The sequence below is a fragment of the Eptatretus burgeri genome, unplaced genomic scaffold, assembly GCF_056783735.1.
Source record: "Eptatretus burgeri isolate ZD-2024b unplaced genomic scaffold, Ebu_testis_v1 Ebu_testis_scaffold_138, whole genome shotgun sequence".
NCBI lineage: Eukaryota > Metazoa > Chordata > Myxini > Myxiniformes > Myxinidae > Eptatretus > Eptatretus burgeri.
This window is the reverse complement of record NW_028222088.1, coordinates 30,696-47,500: the sequence shown is the minus strand read 5'-3', so window position 1 is coordinate 47,500 and position 16,805 is coordinate 30,696. Positions and strand designations below refer to the sequence as shown.

At 39.2% G+C, this 16,805-nt stretch overlaps 1 protein-coding gene across 4 annotated transcripts in view; it reads left to right on the top strand.

The window, feature by feature from the left end:
- The window catches only part of LOC147007482 (uncharacterized), a 24,976-nt gene extending 8,389 nt beyond the window's left edge, over positions 1-16,587 (top strand). Inside the window, exons 2-5 of one of the 4 annotated variants that reach the window (XM_085867056.1) lie at positions 3,290-4,596; positions 5,584-5,691; positions 6,720-6,835; positions 15,219-16,587. In XM_085867056.1, coding sequence (XP_085723182.1) covers positions 3,290-3,901 — 612 coding nt within the window. In that variant the 3' untranslated portion in view covers positions 3,902-4,596; positions 5,584-5,691; positions 6,720-6,835; positions 15,219-16,587. Of the gene's footprint in view, positions 1-3,289; positions 4,597-5,583; positions 5,692-6,719; positions 11,223-15,218 lie in introns of those variants that run through there. The other 3 variants (XM_085867055.1, XM_085867054.1, XM_085867053.1) reach the window with 3 other exon arrangements.
- Positions 16,588-16,805: the final 218 nt, after the last annotated feature.

Genomic DNA, 16,805 nt, shown 5'->3' with positions numbered 1-16,805 from the left:
TGTGGGAACACTTTCCAAATCTCCCAGGCAGTCTTCTTCCCTCTGCCAGCGAAAGAAGACACAGTGTCGCACCCTGTGAGGGCATGGAAGATGGGGAGGGTAGCACATTGTCTTGGGTTCATGGCGGCAGCCAGTTGGTGAACAGCTATGTACCAGAAGCTGGATCCAGCACCAAGAGCTATCCACAGCTCGTCAGGATTGATGTTGTTGAATGAAGCCACAGCCAGCACCACGACATCAGTATCCACAGTGCATATTGCCACCTTCCTGATCCCCTTCTGCACAGCATCTGCCACATGTAGAAGCAGGCGAGTGTCCGCGTCCTCGTGTGAACATGGGGCGAGGCTGGTCAAGTCGGACTCGGCAGGAGAGCACAGGACCTCAGTTCCACATGTTGCATACATTTCCTTGCCATCTGCTATTGGAAGACGAATGGCCTCTCGTGACAGGAAACCAAAGAGCTCAGTCTTGTTTTGATCCACACAAAGGAAGTCCTTCCAGTAATTAGGCATGACGATAGAGGGAGCCACTCTCTTCTTTCTCTAACTGGCTTCGTGCACAGTTCCAGTCTTTCTTCAACAAACTTTGTGTACTGCTCCTCACCAAGGGACTCAATCTTCCTCACCGTTTCTGCCACTGGGGGTGTCCATGATGTCTCTCGTGTCAAGGACCAGTAGATCTTGAGTGTTCTCGAGGAAGGGATTCCCCATCTCTTCAAACACTGCTATGAGTGCTCTGACATCCTTCATAAAGGCTGCTTGCACTCCAGGTTTCTGGTCATTGTGAAGATGCCCAGTGTCGTGAGCACCGCCATGTCCTCTTGTCGCCTGCTCTTCAAACTCTGCAGTGATCCTGGCTATTTCTGGCCCTGCCACCATCCAGCGTCTGAGTGCCCCAGGGTTTCCTGCCAGTCCAATAGCTCCACCAGACCCTTTGACCACAGCGTTGTTCTGTTCATGACATTGGTCAATTGCCATGGCAGAGAACTTGTTGCTGGTCTTGTGTACCACAAACTTCCCAGACTTGAATTCTGCCAGGACATCTTGGTGTTTGTCATCAATATTTCATTCATTGGCATCAATATTTGAAATGTTGAGGTAATTGACCTCTCACTGTCCTCAGAGGTCAAAGCTCGACATCTGAAAAAAACTACCAACACTGTGTGGAATATGTAGACATTTTTATTGGAACACAAATGCCTGGTTTGTACATGATAAACATGTTTACCATTAACCAATGACACCAAACATCAATATTTTGATACATTGAGGTCATTGACCTCTCACGGTCCTCAGAGGTCAAATCTGCCTTACCTCCCGATCTGAAAATGAAGCTAATGGCATGTACTAACACTGGTAGAAATTTCATGCTTTCGTCATAATTTGCACAATTCTTATGATATGAGAGATTATCAGCTGTACTATAGGGATTTCATGTCCCTGATATACACAGGAATCCAGCGAGCGTAATTTGGGTGGTCCAAGGCAAAGAGCCAGGGGTCAATGTCTCAAGTACAGCAATGAAGAGTGAGAAGTTTCTCTCACCATGAGAACGAACAAAGATGAGGACCAGGATTTCTAATCGCAGAATTATGTCCCAGTACTCAAAGGTGGGATTCTTTGCACACATTTCTTTCTTCCAGTCATTGAAGGCTGCTTCATCATGAGGACCGAGCTTCTCGAGGCATGCATCCTGCTGCAGTTTGGCAAGGGAAAGTGCGCTGATCTGATGGGCATGCCTCGTCCTTGTCAAGTGAGTTACATGAACAATGTATGGATCTCGGAAAGTTTGAATATGCGAGTTCCGTCTTCAATTCTGCTTTCTATATTAGAAACCAGCTCTGCAAACACTCGGACCTGCATCATTTTCTGATCAATAGTGGATGTGGTATTGTCTTCCTGCTTTTCTCTTTCCATACTTTTATAGCGATTCTTGAAAGCTGTTAGACATTTATTGTGATACTTAGCTTCAATAGCTACTAAATCACCTCCTGCAATTCTTGCTCGCAAGTCTTTGTCTTTCAATGCTGTGGCCATATCTCTGAGTGTCATTTCCAGTCCTAAAGTAGAACAGTTGTGCAACTTGCCTTGAGTTTTTCTCCAGAAGATGCAGTCTTTCATAGTTGAAGATGACTCATTTGTTTGGCGTTTAGACTTTCTTTCATCCTGTTCAGTACTTTTTCGCTTTTGTCTATCTCTTGCTCTTTCAAGCTTTGAGCAAGCAAACTTCAGTTTACATGCTTTATGCCATTTTGCACAATTTTCAAGAAGTTCAGCAGCAGTGTCACATCCGCTGTAGGCTAACTCAACTGGAAGTGCTTGGAGTTCATAAAATCCCTCCACATTCTGCAGGAAATCATCATATGAAGCTGGTCCTTCTCCATCTGACCTTTCAGCAGGACACTTTAAATCACCATCTTTCAAACCACATATTATGCACTTTTCCCAATCCATTCTGCTTGGGATCGATATTCGTCTTCCTGAAAAGAGACCAAGACAAGCACATATATTATGTTTAAGCAATTACAGACAGAGTGGAAAAATAAAAAGCCAGGGTGAGGCAAACTTGTTAATTCCTCCTCAATTATAAACCTGCGATCGGATCTACTCGGGGCAAATTTGGCCTCATGGCAAAAAACATTGACCTTTGGGGAAAATTTGACCATTTTGGAGAGAAAAGTGACATTTTTGGGGGGCGTGGGAACGTAACAAGAATAAAAACATGCTTGACTGATTCTCATCCTACATTTAACAACTGCTGCACTACTGCAGCAATGTGAAAACCTTCCAGATTAACAAAAACCTATGTTATATGTGGTATTAATACAGTATTACAACATGTGACCTTTGACCTCGGCACCCCAGACCGGGCACCCCCCCCCCTCTAGAATGTTCCTATGGGACCTGTATAGTAAGTGTGCAAAATGTGGCGCTTTAATCCAGTTTGTCATGATCTTGCAAAAAATTGGCGCTAAGCAACCGGACTATGACATATAGCGTTGTGTATGATCCACCGGTCTACCACCACCTTCCTCTTTCCCGAGCAGCCCCGCCCCGCACTCACCCTCACAGCCCCCCCCCTCCGCGCGCTCTCTGACGTCACCAAGCCGCACTGTAAAGAGTCCGCCCCTCCCCCCCCCCGCACGCTCTCTGACTTCACCAACGTTCACAAAGGAGTGTGACATATCACTCAGAGACAGCAACGACCTTTTAGAGCCTTTCCCTATCATCAACGGTGTCAAGCAGGGCTGTGTTCTTGCACCTACCCTTTTCTCCATCTTCTTCAGCAGCAGGCCACAGAAGATCTTGATGATGAAGACGGCGTCTACATCCGATATCACACTGACGGCAGCTTGTTCAACCTGAGGCGACTTCAGACCCACACGAAGACCATGGAGCAACTGATCCGAGAGCTTTTGTTTACCGATGATGCTGCCCTTGTTGCTCACACTGAGACAGCCCTGCAGCGTTTAACATCCTGCTTCGCAGAGGCTGCGCAGCTCTTCGGACTTGAAGTCAGCCTGAAGAACACACAAGTCTTGCATCAACCCTCACTCCAGGAAGAGTACCACCCTCCTCACATCTCCATTGGCCAGTCGGAGCTGAAGACAGTCCACCAGTTCTGCTACCTGGGGTGCACCATATCTTCAGATGCCAAGATCGACAAGGAAATCGACAACAGACTGGCGAAAGCAAGCAGTGCATTTGGAAGACTCGACAAGCGAGTGTGGAACAATCGGCATCTGAAGAAGGGCACAAAGATCAACGTGTACCATGTAATCCGGACTGACCACACTCCTGTACGGTGCCGAGTCATGGGTTACCTACCGTCGTCACCTACGACTCCTCGAGCGTTTCCACCAGCGCTGTCTTCGCTCCATCCTCAACATTCACTGGAGTGACTTCGTCACCAACATTGTAGTTCTTGAACGAGCGGAGGTTTATAGCATGGAGGTCATGTTGCTGAAAACTCAGCAATGCTGGGCAGGGCGCGTTTCCAGAATGGAGGATCACCGCCTGCCCAAGGTCGTGCTGTATGGAGAGCTGCCCTCTGGCCACCGTGACGTAGGCGCTCCAAAGAAACGCTGCAAAGACTCCCTGAAGAAGTCCCTCAGCGTCTGCCAAATTGACCACCGCCAGTGGTCAACCCTCGCTGCCGATCAAGATGAATGGAGACGCTCAGTCTGCCAGGCAGTCTCCTCCTTCGAGTGCTGCCGCAGAGCCAGCCTTGAAGAGATAAGAAGAAGGAGAAAGAACCGGGATGCCTCGGCAACCATTCCTGACCAAACCTTTGTCTGCAGCCGCTGTGGTCGGATTTGTCTGTCCCGTATCGGACTCACCAGCCACCAGCGAGCCTGCAGCCGACGTGGATCCCATCCTTCTTGATCTTCGCCCACGAAGCAAAGCCAGAAGAGAAGACACATCGATGTGAAATTCATTTTGAGGGATCTTTTTCACACACTGATGAGACTTGTCCATCAAAGGAGTTTGTTTTGTTGTCTCGAGGAATTTTAAACAATCTCCATTCGAGATGTAACGAGTTCTTCACATGATGAGGCCTGAGCAGTCTTCGCGGTTTCATGACTCTCGCCTCTTGGTATGTTTATTTATCTTGTTATGAAACGGTGCAGGGATTGTCGGTTTGTCAATTCCTTCTCTCCCAATTTAGGGTATTCCGGGGCTGAAAGGTGACCAGGGTCCTCCAGGTGCACCAGGTCTAGCTGTAAGCACCAACACTGTGAACACATTCCTTGTAAACAGTTTGTTGACATGTCACTCCATTGTGTTTTATCGACGTTATACAGTATACCAAACGTAGTTTGTAAATATATTCCGAAGTTTCTTGAGTAGACACTTGGTGTGTATGTGGGTTTCCCACGTATGATGCACGCATTCTTTGTGCGCCCACGTCTGGTGTGCAGAAGGTGTTTGTAGGTACATGTGTAGTATATCCTTGGTATTTATGTGAAAAGTGCACTCAATGCAGTGTGTACGTGTTCTTCATGAAGTTTGGTAAAAGTTTGAACTCCAAACTCAAAGCCATTACTCTTTGTCATAATGAAACCGCTCCCTGTCCGACAGTCGTGTTCATGGATTTTTCAATCCTATAGTTTGAAGTTGTTTTTTTTTTTTTTTTTGTAAGGATTCGGATGAACTTTTTTTTTAAACCGAGAGTTGTTGAGATGTGTCGCTTTTCCCCCATTCATCCCAAACACATACCCACTAAACTGACTGTCATCCCTCGTTGTGAACAGCAGGCCGCTCTTTGCTTCTTTCAGATCCTCAATGGAAATTGTTTGTTTTTATTTATCTTCACATTCTCCTCTTCCATTTGTTGATTTTGCTTGCAATTTGAAAATGTCATTTAATGGTGGCTCCACCTGGGGCTGACTAAACAAAGTCATTGTGGCATGTTTGGTAAGTACAGTGGGTTTGTTGTCATTGTCATAAATGTTTATTTAGCTCGAGAGTTTGGATTCATGGCATGGCTTCTTTGGAATTTTTTTGTTACAAAGGAAACCGAGTTAATCATGTGATGTCCATATTCCACAAATTATTTTAACCGTTGATCTTCCGTCATCAGGGCTCACCGGGCGAGAGAGGCCCAGCCGGTCCTGTGGGAATAATTGGCCTTCGAGGTCGACCGGAAACAGCGGGGCCTGCAGGACCTCCTGGAGACAAGGGGGCACCGGTGAGTTTGATTGTTGGTTTCACAACTATCATATCATATGTGTTGATATAGTCAGCCTGTCATCCTTCTGAGGTCGGAAAATGAGTGCAAACTTATTGGGGGTAATAAGCCATTCAAGTAACATGCCTCGGAGTGGCGACCCCTCAGCCAAAGGAAACTGCCTCGACAGCCTCATGTGCCTCACGGCATGAAAGGAATGGTTGTTGTTGTGTGCAGACTCACTCACTGTCTCTCTCTCTCTCTCTCTCTCTCTCTCTCTCTCTCTCTCTCTCTCTCTCTCTCTCTCTCTCTCTCTCTCTCTCTCTCTCTCTCTCTCTCTCTGCGTCTCTCTCTCTCTCTCTCTCTCTCTCTCTCTCTCTCTCTCTCTCTCTCTCTCTCTCTCTCTCTCTCTCTCTCTCTCTCTCTCTCTCTCTCTCTCTCTCTCTCTCTCTCTCTCTCTCTCTCTCTCTCTCTCTCTCTCTCTCTCTCTCTCTCTCTCTCTCTCTCTCTCTCTCTCTCTCTCTCTCTCTCTCTCTCTCTCTCTCTCTCACACACACACAAACACGCACACACACACACACACGCACACACACACACACACACACACACACACACACACACACACACACACACACACACACACCCTACACATCCACACACACATACATATACATACAAACACATATAAACACACAAGCACAGATATATTATGTTCTGGTAAGTGCGGTACTTACAAAAGCTATTTAATTGGAAGATATAACCTTAAATTATCAAATTGACTGATTTCCCAACTGCCCGAATCATCACCTGGGCACCGTTTATCATCGAGGTTTCGATCCTTTCAGCCCAGCACCTTTCCGATCGGCGGGTCCACAACCCCGGTCACAGGTCCACCTCAAAGTTGTGTCCAGACAGTAAGTAAACACAGAAATGCAATGTCCTGATTCAAACTTATTACTTGCAAAATCGAAGATTTTTCATGTATATTGGTCAGTCAATTTTGTTATTCTGTCTGTTTGTCTGTTTGTTTGTCTGTTTATTGCCCACAGGTCACAATTTCAAACCGATCTTAACAAAACTTCGCCACATGGGAGAGCTGTCATAAACAAGAACCCGATTGCTTTGAGGTCAAAGGGTGAACATAGGCCAAAGGTCAACAACTTAGGTGAGATTTCTAAAATCCTCAATTTTTATCCGATTGACTTAAATTTGAAGATGATTTATATTTCCGGTCACGGAATTCAACGAGCCAATTATTTTTGAGGTCAACATCGGACAAAAGGACAATATAGGCCGGATTTCTGAAATTGTCAATTTTCATCCGATTGACTTGAAATTTGAAGAGGAGTTCCATATTTGGTCATTGATTCCAACCATCAATTACTTTTTTTTAGGTCAAACTTGTTTTATGGATTTTGCAAGTATCGTGCTCTGCACAACGTCTTCTTCTTGTTTCATGATTAGTTTTATTTAAAGTATTACTGCGAATGAATAACTTCAATCACACATCACTTCATATGATAATATTAAGCGATAAACACTTTACCTTGTGGACATATCCATAACACAGCACCTCCATCGAACCATAAACACATAATCTCAACCAAGTATTCAAACTATTATGAATGATTTTAATGCATATGTATAACGTAGTTTATAAATAATATTTATTGGTTGTATTTATTGAAATCTAAATATAACACCTTTATTCTTTAACACTTTATATATACACACGCACACACACACACACACACACACACACACACACACACACACACACACACACACACACACACACACACACACACACACACACACACACACACACACACACACACACACACACACACACACAAACACACACATACACAATTAATTATATTAATTGAAGAATTTACCTCACTAAAATAATGAATTAATTATGATAACATCAAATGCAATAGGAACTTGTTTCCATGAAAACGAACGACACTTAAAAGGTGATGATGGAGTCCAAAGCCATTCTCACAAGACCTGATCAAACAATCAGACAAATATCCTTTGTTTAACATGATGGAAAAACCTTCTCAGCACGTTCCACAAAATTATCCTTTACTGAACAAATTCTTTAAAAACCAAGTCGCTGAGATGAAAAGACATTGTAACACATTTTAATTGGTACATTGACACCTGGAAAGGTGTACAAGACGACACGGAAACAGAAATTATCAACTTTATGATATACACTTGTACCAAAACCATTCTGTCCAACTCTAACCAACACATCCAGAAATGCAGCAACTGTACAATCATTACCACGACTGTTTGTAATCAGGCGATCTGGATAAACCTTGTGAAGAAACCTATCAAAATCATAATCGTTAACCACACAAATAACATCTATATAACGACATGTATGAGAGAGCATCTGAGCTCATCCTCATTTTTCTCCTTCATCAGTTTCTGTATGAATGAAAATTCACAGAAAATAAGAAAAATGTCCGCTCGTTGGAGGCTGCAATTCCCACCCATGGGAATGTACCCTGAACCTGTTGAAATATGATCCCACAAATAGAGACAAAATCATGAAACGAAATAAAATTAACAGCATCCCAGAAGGCGTTCGTCGGGTTAAGGAAATCCCACGAAGCTTGGAATCTTGTACAATTTTGTGTGGAGCTGAGACACAAAACTCGAAATCTTTTATCACTAATTATGGGAGGGGTTAGGGTGGTTACTGGTTAGTCATCATTAATTAAAGTGGTTTGGTCATCTGGTGAGGAGAGAGTGAGGACGCGGTGAGGCGAGTCATGGTGACGGAACTGCCAGGAAGAAGAAGAGGAGGGATGTAACCGGATGGAAGGATGTGGTGGCGAGAGATTTAGGAGTCGTGGAATTGGAAGAAGAATGGTCAACTGACAGGAGGACATGGAGAAGGGTGGTCAAGTGGTTTTGTGTCACTTTGAACCGGAGACAAGGGCTATTATTAATCAGTTTGCAGTCAGTCAAATTTCTATATGCATCTTTAAATTCGAAGCAAGGGTTGGGTGGATACTCCAGAAGTATACACACTTCCCCTCCAAGCTGTTTAGCCCCTGATCTCGACCCTGAGATAAACTATCATCCTTGTGTTTCACAAGCAGAGTGATTCATCAATGAGTGCACTGTCCCTCCCTTGATGTTAAACTGGGCATCCCATCCACTACAATTAGTTGTTGATGCTAAAGATTCCACATTGTCTTTGATGAATAATGGACAAGTCATCTCCAGCACCCTGAACAATTTCAAAATTCCTGCACAACTCACCGAAATTTAAATGTCAGGCATTGTCAGTCAGTTGGAGGACTTTTAAAACATTCCCCAGCTGATTCCACAAAAATGGGGTAATTATAATAATTATTATCCAATTATAATTGGAGCTGTAGTAGTAGTAGTCATCGTCGTAGTAGTCGTGGTGGTGGTGGGTATTTTTTTTCATTTTGAAGCAAAATTTCAAAGCATTTTTTTTGTAGAGAGTTTCGAGGCTCGTGGTGGAGCGAAAACATTTCATGGGTCAGGTCATAACAGAAGGAAGGGAGGGGGAAACACACGAACAGCAGGGCCGAGGGATGAAATGGAGGGAGACTTGGTAAAATAAGGGATGAAGGGAAGAATGATGTCTTGGAGAGGACACAGAGGGTGAGCAAGATGGACACAACCACAAACTCTCAGGAAGGAAAAATTGGAATAGAAAGAGATTGGTTTGGAGGGAGGAGGTTAATGGGGGTTGATCTGAGATGGTGATAAACAGCTGCCTTGAAGCCCTGAAGGGGAGAATGAGATTGAAGAGACCGGGGAAGTTGGACACTTTATCAAAACAGAACAGGAAGGGAAAGTAAGAATGATGAAAATGTAATTGTAAAAAGATGAAATGTTACAAGAGATTTTAATATTGTATTTATATTCGGTGTGATACAAGCAAAACATGTATCGAAACATCCCTCAATGAATCAACAAATATACAATTTTTACACATATTGTTCCTATAAACACCTCATTCTTATAGAATCCTGAATTTCAAAATTGTGGTTAAGAAAAAGAGATTTGTTTTTGAGATTTGCGGGAAGCAGTTTGGTGAAGGTAAAGGAAATGATTTTGGGGTTGTCTGGCTCGAGGGTGATTGTCAAATTTAATTTCCCTGTTCAACCTGAGACATGTTACAAATCCCAAACGCTTGACTTCATTAAACATGTCTGTTCCCAAACTACAGGCCTCTCACAGGCCCTTCTCATCTCGGGTTCCAAATCGTCTTTGAGGTACACTGACAAACAGCTTGCTTGGATCATCACTTGTGAGCTTTCCATCATCATTATGGGGAAATTACATGTAATGAGATGGAGGTGAAGGGAGATGTTTGAAAAATGAAACAAAGAATTGTATAATCGGACAACTTCGCCCATCGAAGGAATAGCTGATTCTGCCCGACGTCATGCCATGCTTCAAATGACTTCTTACGTCATTGTGGGAATATGGACTTGAACAGTGACACACGAGGAAGGGTCCATATGGATTGGTGTATATCCCCAGACTGTGAGCCCCGTCCTTGACTTTCTCAATGAAAATTTTGAAGATCGCATAATTCTCAAGTTTCCAGACACAATTGTGGAATGTCATGGCCCAGAATCCAGATTAAATATGTGGGATTATTTTCGAAAGGGAATTTTGAAGATTTGATTCTTTCCACGAAAATCACAAACTCTCATGAGGCTGAAATGAATTGACGAGGACTCATGTTGTCGAATAGTAAACAGCACTTCGATCCTTTGGAGGAAGTATAAAGGCAAAACGATGGTCAACATTGAACTTGCTGTTCATCACAAATACCTCCTCAAACTCTCAGTTATATTTCTTGTTCATATTTGATTTCTACAAGATTATATTTAGACACGTTAAACCTGTTAAATTGCCCTTTGTAAATATGTCATCGTTTTATGGAGTTCCCTGGAATAATGAGGAAAAACAGGACAATACAGATTGCCATGTCTTTGTTAAAATCACAACCTGTCAAATGAATCCATGGGTTGTGATTTTTACAATGAAAACCAGACAAATAAAATGGGGTTTGAAAGCGTCCACAGGATATCACAACAGAACTCATGCACGTGCGCACGCACACACACACACACACACACACACACACACACACACACACACACACACACACACACACACACACACACACACACACACACACACACACACACACACACACCTGCAGACTTTAAACCTTCATGAGATTCACCCTTATTGAAATTGACCACTCCCCACCACCCAATCCTCATGGGCCATCTCTTATTAGTCTTTAAAAACCATTAAATTGATCATACTTTGTGGTGCATCGTTTCATCATTTGCTGCTGTGATTGTTAATTCACTGATCTCGTGTTTCATCTCAACAAAAGAGCCATAAATACTTTCCTCATGTGCTGTTTTACCTGATGGTTTCTTCATCAATCTGGTTTTATTGTTTTGCTGCTGTTATATTTATTTATTATCTTGCCAAAACGAAGTTTTTGCAAGATATGTAAGTCAGCTTGTATGTTTTTTATTTTTATTTTTTTGTTTGTCTGTAATCACGTATAAAAAATTCTGCAGAGCACAGTTATCATTGGAAATTTTTGTAACTTCGCATATCAGAGGCCTATAGCGGTCCCTTTCAGCACATAAAATTTTGAAGGTCAAAGGTCAAGGTCACTTTGTCGCAAATCAAGGGAGTCGACGAAACCCTTATTTTTTGAGTAATTTTAATGGAATCGTCTCCAAACTTTATGGGAATGTAGTATATGGTCTGGCGCTCAGCTGATTAGTTTTTGGTGGCGATTGGCCTTGACCTTCATGGTTAGCGCCTGAGGTCAAACATATTTGACCCCAAGGTCAAATTTTCAAGTTTTAGGAACCATATCGTGTAGTACCTCAAATTGAACACCTCGATGAGTGCTTTCTAGATATGTCAAGCTTGAGACATTATGACGTCAGTAGGGTGAATATACTGGTTCGAGCTCACTTTTCCCCATGTAAATGAATGGGGGATTTTCAGCGATTCCCTTTTTTTTCCCTAAAAATAAACCCCCTTTTTATCCGTTTTTCCCTGCTGTGCAGGGGTTTGGCTTTGTGAGGCAATGTTTTATGGCCGGATGCCCTTCCTGGACGCCTCTTACAACACAGGGATATGGTACACCTATTCTAACCGGGGTATACACCGGCCCAGTATATTGGTACTCATTTCGCCGACCTCAGATGGATGACAGGCTGAGTCAACCCCCTGGTGTTAATTCAGCAGCTGAGCGGGATTCGAACTCGGGACACTGGGATCCCAAGCCGCCACCCTAACCACTAAGCCAACACCAGGCTTTGTATATATATAACCAGGCTATCCCAAGGTATATTTATTTGTCTCCCCTTTTAACCTGGAGGTTGATCAGCTCACTCATTGAACCTATAAAGATTTGTTCATTCTCAAATTCCTTCAATAGTTTAATTTTCTTTGCACAATAATCCCCATCTAAAATATTGACAAACAAAACATTTGAATCTTTATATTTTTTAAGATACCCCTTTTGTGCCATAACGAAATGATAAACTTCTCTTAATGCTCTTGTTTGACCACCTCCTGAGCCACATATCATTTTGAGATTATAGTAAATTGTTTTTTCATTGTTCAATTGATAACCATCAAAGTTTTCAGTCCATTCAAGGATATTCATTTTTTTCTTTACATCCTCTAACTTACTAGTTTTTAAATTGATTCGCTTATTTGTTTTATTTACCTTTGTTTTAGTTATTTTTTCAATAATACTTATTTGATATTTTTCACATTCATTATGTTTTCCATTTATATACCAAGACTGAGATTTTCTCCACTCTTTAGTTTGATTAATACTTGGTTTAACCATTTATATATTGCGAAAAAACGCGGCGGTAGCCCTTAAAAAACCCTAACCCATCTTCCCATCGTTAAAACACAATCTATTCTATTCACTCTATCATACAATATCCATATGGAACACAATCTATTCCATTATCTAAAATAAATCTCTTATCATCAAAGGCTCCTAATGTCTTTTTATTTACTTCTTCACTATATATGTTATGTTTATAACTTCTTATTGTATTCATTTTCCTATATTCTTCTTTCTTATTCATCAAACAATTATAATAATTTCTAAAAGTTATTGATTTCTTTATTACATATTTCTTTATTCCCTTTAACCTCTTATCAATCTGATCACCATACTTACAAGCATATGCCTTTGCTCTCAATCCAATAAACTCACTCATTACTTTTCCACCCAACTCATCCTTAAACTTACCAATAACCTTTTCATTCTTTTTGGAAAATAACTCACTCTTCTTGCTGAAATTACTTGTATCATATACTCCAATATTTTTCTTCATATCTTCATAAACATCATCAGTTTTTATATCTAGGATAAAACTATCAGTGTCCATATACAACAATGAAACATTTTCACCATACTCTTTCTTTAAGTCATTATACAAATAATCATACATCAATATCTTTGATAAATCAAGAACTGCTGTTCCAATATAAATTGGTTTATCCATTACAATACTTTCCTTTTTCATATGAATTGCAGAAAAGTTCTCTGAAAAAACCTCTTCTCTCTCAAAACTTGGTTTATTTATCAATCTCGAAGCTTCTTTCCAAGATGTTGCGAATCTAATGTTTTGCCTGTTTCTAACATTTTCCATAGTCTTTCCAAATACAGCATTATTCATTAATTTATAAAAGTCCCCTTCAAATTTTACTTTTGTATTTGCTCTCATACCTGTATTGAATTGAATATACTTTTTCACCCAAGGACTTTGTTTAAATTTTAAAACTCTATGAATTTTAGCTACTCTCAATCCTTCTCTCAAAAACTGTTTTAAGCTTCTCTGATGCAAAACATATCCCTCTTTATCATAGAATGTTGTTAATAACTTTTCTGTTGATTTACCTTTAATATTAAAACTTTTATTATAATCACTTAACCATTCTTTCTTTGGGGTTTCTTTCTCACATGCAAAAGGAAGATCTTTATGCTTATTATGAAGATCACTCGGGTACCTCAAATCAACTTCAAAATAATAACCTTCTTCTTCGTCATTCAATTCCTCTTGAGAAGAAATAACAATATTCATCAAAGCCTTTTCATAATCCTTTTCTTCCACCCACTCTAATTTACCATAAGGCAGAGATTGAGACATTGCCCATCCATACAAATTATTAGCATCAAAATACATCAAATAATTACTATGTTTTTCACTATCATAATTTGGAAGATATTTATTATTTGCTTTAGCATATCTTTTTGAACATACTTGTGATATTCCACCTCTCTTGGACTTCTCAATCATCAAAAGCATATCAACATCACTGATTAAATCTATATCTTGTTTTGTCATTTTCAACATTGCACTCCAAGCTAAACCAGGAGCTGTGAAATAGTGGGCAGGGTCTAATCCATAACAATTTTTATTATGACAGAGTGATCTAAAAGCTTCAAACACATCAGCTAACAATAAAACATCTGTTTTTAGATATAAATCATGATATTCTCCAAGGTTCTTTATCTTAAATATTTTCCATATTTCTTGTGCGTGTTTATATTCCTTATCACTTATCTCTTCTTCATAAAGGTTATTATAGAAACTTTCTTTTGATGGAAGTTGTGTTTCTTTAAATCTCATAAATGAATCCATATAATCATAAGGATAAATTCCCTTGTAAGAATTTTCTCTTTACTTTGAATTTCATTCCTTGTTTGAATTTCCTCTCTCGTAAGAATTCCTTCTTTAATCAGAATTTCATATTTAATCAGAATTTCCTCTTTAGTTAGAATTTCATTCATTGTTCGAATTTTCTTTATAATTAGAATTTCATCTTCAGTTAGAATTTCTTCATTAATTAGAGTTTCCTCTTTACTTTGAATTCTCTCTTTAATCTGAATTTCCTCTTTAGTGAGAATTTCCTCTTTTGGAAAGAATGAATTAAGATTTGGAAAAGAGTCTGTGGAGCTTAGATTTGATGCGAGGTAGGCTAGTGGTGTTCCCATAAACTTGTAAGAATCAAGAAACCGAATACGAGTTATAGGTTTTGTGAATATCATTTTTGTAAATGAAATATACTTTTGACTTGTGTTTGTTATGGCAGAAATATTCCCTGGTGTTTTTGAAAGTTCATTTATAAATAGATGTGTATCATAGTTGGCGCTATTGTGGAGAAAGACTGGAATAAAAGAAGGTAATTTATAATTAAGATTACAACAGGAATGAGCGGGGCCTCTATATTTACCAGTAAGATGACAATGATCCCTAACTTTAGACTCCTTAATTTCCCCCTCACAAATATGACAGATATTGTTCTTTCTAAATTCTAATTTTTCTTCTTTGGTTAATTTCATCGGTTCATTTGTTTCTTTCATTAATTTAGTGAGTCTTATACAATCCTTTTCTAATCGTTTTACAAACTCTTGTGAAGCTTTTTTCCACGATAATGTTCAAGTTTGTTATACTTTTCTCCAACAGATGATTTGATATAATAACAGAAACCACAAGGAATATGTTTATGATATTTATTTGTATATGATTCTTTTGGATTAGGAGAAGCAGTATTTATCTTTTTAAGGATACACTCAAAATCAGCGTATATCACAAATGGGTGCATGATAGATTTATTATAATCTTCAAAAGAAATCTTTTCACCAGGTTTTGGCATTGTAATTACAGCTGATTTATGATTACTACAATATTTTGAATGTTGTTCTAATCGTTCTTTTGTATGAAATGAATTAAGACATCGCTTACAAGGATATATTTTGTTTGCTGTTCTGAATACCTGAGAAGAGATTAATCTTGATAAATTATTGATGTATGTGTAATGTGAATTCTTTCCAACACTAAAATATAAAAGATCAATGTGTGTTTCTTCATTTTTATAGTTGTTTGAAATTTTTAATATTTGAACTTTGTTTGTATCCGTTAATCCATATACATTAATAGAAAGATTATTCTTTTTCTCAAATTTAGGAATATCTGTTAGTGGCATTGGGAATTTAAAATCTTTAATGTCCAAGGTATTCTCATATTTCATATATTGTTTTACTCTTTCTGAATTACATTTTGGTGGATGAAAGTGAGCAAGAACAGACCAGAGAAAACATTTATTATCATTATTCTTAATATTAACAACTGCGTTCTTTAGTTTTATTTCTTTTGGTAATTCAATATAAGAAGAAGCTTTAAGAGGGTTTGATTTTAGAATGTGTATATCTAAAAAGATGATTTTTTTAATATTGAATCCACTTCCTACCACTGTATTATCAACATCCTCCTCTTGTCTTGATAGTTCTTCATAAACCCCACTATTCAAAAAATCTTGAAATGATGTTATAAAATGAAGATCTGTTCTCATATAAGGAGTTTGTTCTTCATCTTGTCTTTTCATATTCATTTTCACTCCCATATAAAACTTTAAAGTTTTCATTTCTTATAATGTCTTTTTAATAAATTTTTCAACATCGGGTTTCACTATTTCAATTGATTCAGCTATTGATGATGGACCGGGTTCTCCAAATTGAAAAATCCTTATTTTTATATGCCCTTTAAATGCCCCATCAGTGTTTTCAATATAATAGTCTCCCTTTACTTTAAACTCATTTTTCTTGTGTTTTTGTGATTGAAGATGTCTATTATAACTTCTCTTCAAAACATCCTTTGAACAGATATCACAATGTTTTCTTTCCAACTCAAGAGGAGATATTTTATGAAACAGATTAAATGTGTGTTTGTTGGTTCGGAGGTGTTTTCTATAATGTTTATATTCGTGATTACAAACATCGCAGTATGTTGTATTCACCATATTTATATAATAAATCTTTGCTGAAACTAAAATTTTCTTGATGAAAATTTCGTTTATTTTACAGGTGAATCTGTGCTTAAAACCATTTTATCCTCCAACTTTTTCACTTAATAAATACAATGTTTCAAGACACAAAAGACAAGTTTCAATCAATCTCTTCATTTGTTAAAGATACTGAGAAATATGTCAAGGATGTAAAATTGAACAAAGATAAATATAACAACTATTGGATAAAAAAATTATGGTAAATAATA